At 42.0% G+C, this 6,193-nt stretch overlaps 1 protein-coding gene across 1 annotated transcript in view; it reads right to left on the bottom strand.

Annotated features, from left to right (window-relative positions):
* Positions 1-6,193, bottom strand: part of ATP11B (ATPase phospholipid transporting 11B (putative)) — a 114,890-nt gene that overhangs the window by 61,303 nt on the left and 47,394 nt on the right. Inside the window, exons 5-6 of the mRNA XM_025195918.1 lie at positions 2,527-2,634; positions 2,233-2,361 (exon numbers count right to left, since the gene is read on the bottom strand). Coding sequence (XP_025051703.1) covers positions 2,233-2,361; positions 2,527-2,634 — 237 coding nt within the window. The remainder of the gene's footprint in view (positions 1-2,232; positions 2,362-2,526; positions 2,635-6,193) is intronic.

The raw sequence follows: 6,193 nt of genomic DNA on the forward strand, positions 1-6,193 counted from the left end.
TTCCTACACCAATCCAGGCAAATGCTTACCTGGCCTCTTTTGGAAAACCTCCAGTGGAGGGAATTCTACAACTTCCCCAGGCTGCTTATTCCACTGTCCTACTACTCTCTCACTAAGGAAGTTTCTTCCCCTAAATTTAAACTAAATGTTCTTTGCTGTAATTTAAACCCACTTTGTGTCTTGTCCTTTTCTTTATGACAAACTTTCAAAAATTTGGGCACTACTATTGTGTCCCTACCTTAATCTCCTTTTCTTCAAACTAAAAGGTCAGAAGTGCACACAGTACTCCAGCTGAGGCCTAACTGGTACTAAGCAGGGTGGTACTATCACAGGGGTGGGTAATTATTTGGGTGGAGGGCCACTTAGGGAATTTTAGTGAGCTGTTGTAGGCCTGGTCAGAACTCCTCTGGCCTCCCACCTGCTCCACAACAGCTCACCAAAACTCCTTAAGTGGCTCTGCCCATACTGAACTGGGCAGATGGGATGGGGCCATGGTCAGGGAGTGGCATCTGGGATCAGGGCAGGTGGGCAGGGCCAGTATCATGATCATGGGGCCATGACAGTGTGGGGCCGGGGCCAGGGCCTGGAGCAGAGTCATGATCCGCTCCCAACACGCCCCTGACCGGTGCCAGTTCTGCAGGCCGGGGCGTGTGGGGAGCCGATCATAGCTCTGCTTGGACCCCAGCCATCACTGCTCCATGATCCTGATCCCTGCCCTGGCCCCACCTTCCCGTCCTACTCCTGGACAGCACTCCTCGCCTGCCTGCAGCCCCATCCCATCTGCCCAGGCAAGCATGACCTGTCCACGTGGGTCCTGGGCCTGCCCGCTCCATCTGGCATCCCTGACAGTGGGTGCAGGACAGACAGGCCAGAGAGCCCAGGCACTGGGGGTGGGTCCGGCAGCAGCAGTGGACACTGGCAGCAGCACTGTGGGTGCTGCTGGCAGGCCAGTGGGGGCTGCTGGCAGGTTGGTGCCGCCCCAGCCCCACTGTGCAGCTAGGGGTGGTGGGACCGGTCACATGTGCCACAGCCCAGGCTGCCCGCCACATCTGGGCTAGGTGGGGCCAAAGAACCCACTGCGGCTGGATAAAATCCCTTGGCAAGCCTGATCCATCCCACAGGCTGTATTTTGCCCACCCCTCTATCACCTCCCTTGCTTTACATACAATGTCTGTTAGTGTAAGCCAAAATTGCATTTGTTTCTTGCATGCAACTGCAGTGCAATGATGATTCATGTTGAGCCTATAACCCATCAAAATCAGCAGGTGCTTTCCCACAGGTGCCTCACCAATTATTTCCTATTCTGTATTTATGCATTTGGTTTTGGTGCTTTTGATTCCTGACGAGGGTTATGGAATACTACACAGAAGCATGATTTCTCGAGTATGCCAGATGCTTCCCCACCATAATGAAAACTACTTTACAAGCCACAGTACTGATAGCATTTCTCACAATAATTAACTGTTAATACATAACACTTCTACTAACAGATCAATAGAGATTCCTGGTCCCACTGATGTTAACAATTTCAAATCAAAATGAAATAAGAAGTGTAACACTTAAATGAGAACTCAGTTACATAGGTAAACAGTAATTTTGATATATTAAGACACATCTTATTGATGGATGAGTCATAGTCTGCTACTTGCTCATACTGAGTGGTATCTCATTCAAAATATAGGCCCTTTGATTTCAAACGAGTCAGAGTAAGGGTGGCGGATTAAGGTTTGAAGTGTTCCACAACATAATAAAATAGTCCAGCGGTTCCCAAACTGACAGGCTGCGCACCACCAATTTAAAACGATACAACTTTAAGTACCACCAGCAAATTTTTGTCCTATAAAGTAATTATAATAATTCTGTTAATGCGTACCACTGACAGGCTGCCTGTGTACCACTGGTGGTACCCATACCACAGATTGGGAACCGCTGAAATAGTAGATAATGAAAGAGTATAATTAAGTGTCTTAGCATGGACTCAAAGTATCAAGATAAACTCTTCAGGGAAGAGAATGTCACTATTTACATTTAGTTAAAAAATGTACATTGTGGGAGAAACCATAACTTTTAAAAAAATGTAATTAAAGTTAAGACAAGTACAAACTTCCCCCCTGAATAAATTTATCTGTTTACTATACTGGTCTTTATTTATTTAATTACTCACCAGGTTGAAATATCTAACCAGGTTCTCATATTTCATACTAGCAATGCACAAATATTTAGACAACCAACCTTAAGATTGGTTTCTCCATCCAAACTAGCAGTAGTAACATGGCATGAACCTTCAGCTCTGTCAGAGGAGAGAAGTACAAGGTCGGCAGGAAAAGTCTCATCTTTGGCTACTCTGACAATATCACCCACCTGAGAAAAATGAATAAATAATATACGCATCGATAATGCTGTTAAAAATAAGCAAGCACTGTTATTAAGAACATAAAAGAGCATTATCAAATTGTGATAGAATAAATGAGCACTTTATTCAAGTACTATCAGTTTAACTGCAAAAAACAGTTTTTAGGTACATACCCTAATGTTTTTTGATCTAGTTTTTACAAGGCCACCACTTCGAACAACATAAACTGGAGCTCCATTTACTTCATTATCTGCTTTATGTCGTAACCAGTCTTCATAGCCCTGAAGGAAAAAAAAAAAAAAAAATCAGGTTACAAGTATGCACTTCAAGAGTAACTCCAAGTGTCACGAGGCAGCCTGGCTTCGTAACCAGCTTGCTGCATAGTCCTGAGCAACTCCTAGCCTCTGTTCTATTCAGGTTCTACTGCACCCATCATCCCAAAATCTGTACACTTCGTGTGTTTTTATTAGTTTCATATTTGTTAAATAAAGTAAGAAATGTAGAAAGAGTGGCATAGGACTATGCAAATTGAAACAAATAGCTGAGGTGAAGCTTTCTGAAAAAAGATAGTTAAGCAAGAGTACTTGTGCAATTTGGTGTTTCAGGGACATAGGTTGTAGCCATGTTGGTCTAAGGACATAGGAAGACAAGGTTCTTTGGGTAAATCGGATATCTTTTATTAGATCAACTAAAATAGCTGGGAAATTTCTTCTTTGCAAGCTTTCAGATACAAACACCCAAAAGCTTGTAAAGAACAAAAATCTAACCATTTTAGTTGGTCTAATAAAAGATCTTGGATTTACCCAAAGAACCTTTGTCTGTTGAATTTGAGAACTTCACAATATAGAAATGGATTAAGGCACATAAGTAGGGAATACAGACAGCCATACCCACGGACTCACTTATTGATCACAAGTAGAATAATGGACTCAAATGGCTCTCTTTTCTGCTAACCTATGACAGAACCCAGACAGCTTGCTTTGGTCATTTTTTTCCAACAGCTGAAGCACCCATTGTCACAGAAGGATTTTAGCTTGGCTGGTATGTATGGCTGACATACAATGCTTACACAGCCGATGGAGATAACTATGTGCAAGAGACTCAGACATGGAGGAAACAAAATTATCCACAGGGTTCTAGGGCAGCCCTTTTAAGAAAGGGAGGGATATAATTTTTTAGCGGAAAAGACTAGCAGATTTTTTCCTTCTTCCAGATGTTCAAAGGGTATAATAAAATAAAAATAAAAAGAAGGGTAAAAATGTAGGTCTATTTTTCCTTTGTAGATCACCCTTTAATATATTGCTCACTTATGCGATTGCTGCTCAACATATTCGTGATCTGAATATAGTTGAGAAGAGTTGGAAAACACTATCAGATGGGCAGAGAAAAACTAATCAGACAGTAAATGCATGAATCTGAACTGTTAGCCCTGTCCCTGAAACCAAGAAAAATGCTAGGATAAGAGGCAGTACTTGCTACTTGTTGACTAATGCTAGCTGTGATTCAGTGTTACATAATCTTTCTATTCATATTTAAAGCACAACTTTGTGTGTATTGTACATTTAATTCAGAGTGACAATAACAGGCCTAGTGGAAGAGTAGGTAAGTTCACAGCCATACATAAAATTCAAATGTGAACATTTAAGACAGTCTGACATCGCACAAAAGGAAAAGCCTGAGGCAGATTTACTGTTACCATTTCTATATATAAATGTGTGCTACTAGTTTTATCCAAAAAACCCTCCAGAAACACTTAATCACCTCCACAGATGATAGTGAGAAACATCTTGCATGAGATCAATACTTAACAGAAAGTTCATTTAATGTGGGATAGTTACTTTCCACCGATGCTTGAAAAACTGATTCACGCTACAAAGCATGATTTGTAGCACATAATAGAGTACTTTTTTCATGCTACAAAGCACCCAACTGATTCTCAAGTGCTACCTGCAATTCCACATAAAAAGTACTCTATTATGATGCTTACAATGGGAGGAAAAAAGCCTTGATGATATGAGATGCAAGGATTTCTTAGGGTGATATCTTTTATTGGGCACTTGCAAAAGCTTATCACTCACCTGACAAAGCCATAGTGAATTACACAGATCATCCTAAGCTCATGCTGATAATACGTTTATACCACCTGTTACACACCAACACACACTCTACTACCAGCAGCACACAATATTACAGAAATTTATTTTAGGCATATTACAGAGGATTTTTAAAAAGTATTACTGAGTCTACTTCTCATCTCTGTCTAGTAAACTGGGTACACCTAGATGTGAAATTAGGGCAGAGCAATAAACTCTGGTGCAGTTTGCACTGGAGTCAACTGATCCTGAATGCCATCTCTACATATGCGCCTAGGACTGCAGCACTTTTGAGACAGAGTGGAGTAGCTCCCGGCTGGCAGGGGATTCAGGGGTCTGGCCTGGGCTCCAGCGTCAAGCAGCGGAGGGGCTGGCTGGGGCATGAGGGTGCTTGAGTGCAGGGCTAGGCAGCAGGCAGCCCCTACACTTTAACACCCTTGTGCCCCCACCAGCCCATCACGGTCTACACGTACATTTCAGTGCACATAAGTACTCTGTCCATAAGAGAGTACTGTCCTCAACACTACTGTCTTATGGTGGAGTTAATTCATTCACTGTACCCTAATACTGGTGCATGTGTAGATGGTGACGCTTTACTCTAGAGCTAATTCTACTCAACAGTAAAGTGCACGTGTAGATGCACCCACTGGGTATATTTAGCTGCAACAAATCCAATAGTAAAAGTGTCACAAACATTCATAAAAAGCTATAACATGGTTGAAATAAATCTTTCCATAAAGAGATGGCAGGGCAGGGCGATGTAAAAAAACAACAAATACAAAGTCTAAAAGAAAACAAAGACTGGATCTCACTGAGATGCTGGGAATATCCTCATCCCAGTGAAAGCTGCTTCTGGCCCTCAAATGCCTCAAGAAGTGCAACCTGAACATTTTGATATGCATACAAAATCTTACATTGATACAGGATTAAATCTTGCTTGCCTTAACCTTGAATGAGTGATAATTCTGGGAGCTGAAATAAATGTTGCTATGGCAAGTTAATTGAGACAGTCAGAAGTGTACAATGGACATACCATTCATCGCATTTGTTCTACTGCTATGCAAGTCATAGGTCTGAATATCTCTCTCAACAAGATAAGAGCTACAATAGCTTCTATTACTATAACCCAACATGTTTAAATGATTTCTGAACCATGTTAAGGGAATAGGAATAAGAACTTCTTAGAAAAAATAAATGAATAAATAAATGAGTTCTACCAAATTTCTCAGTTTTAGGTCACTAAAGTTTCTGAACTGTTATTTTGTAGCCCACCTGTAACAGACATTTCTGAACCACATCATTGGATGACCAAAATATTCTTCTGCAATGTAACTGGAGAAAATACTTCTCAATTATGATATACTGATGATTAATGTCTGCACTATTAATGACAAATCAAAATGGTCAAGAAAAGGATTCAAAAGGTGAAGTATTTAAGTTTGAATGTAACAATACATAAATAGCTGAAAAGTTTCGTATAGGGGTGCACCGAAAGAGATTTTGGGGGCTGATACTGATATCTGATTTTTAAGGAGGCATATCGGTTGCGATCAGATTTCTGATACACAGCCCGGCAGCTTGAAGAGCTGGTAAGTCTGTTGTAGTGGAAGGGGAGGGGGGAGGGAAGGGGCATGGGGGAGCAGATCAAGGCCACTGCAGTGAGGGAGGAGTGGGACTGGGGTAGGTGCTGCCCAGCCGGGGCGGGAGGGTGCGGGATGGAGGGAGGTGTGGGGAGTGGGGGCAGCTC

This window comes from Alligator sinensis, unplaced genomic scaffold (assembly GCF_000455745.1).
Source record: "Alligator sinensis unplaced genomic scaffold, ASM45574v1 scaffold301_2, whole genome shotgun sequence".
NCBI lineage: Eukaryota > Metazoa > Chordata > Crocodylia > Alligatoridae > Alligator > Alligator sinensis.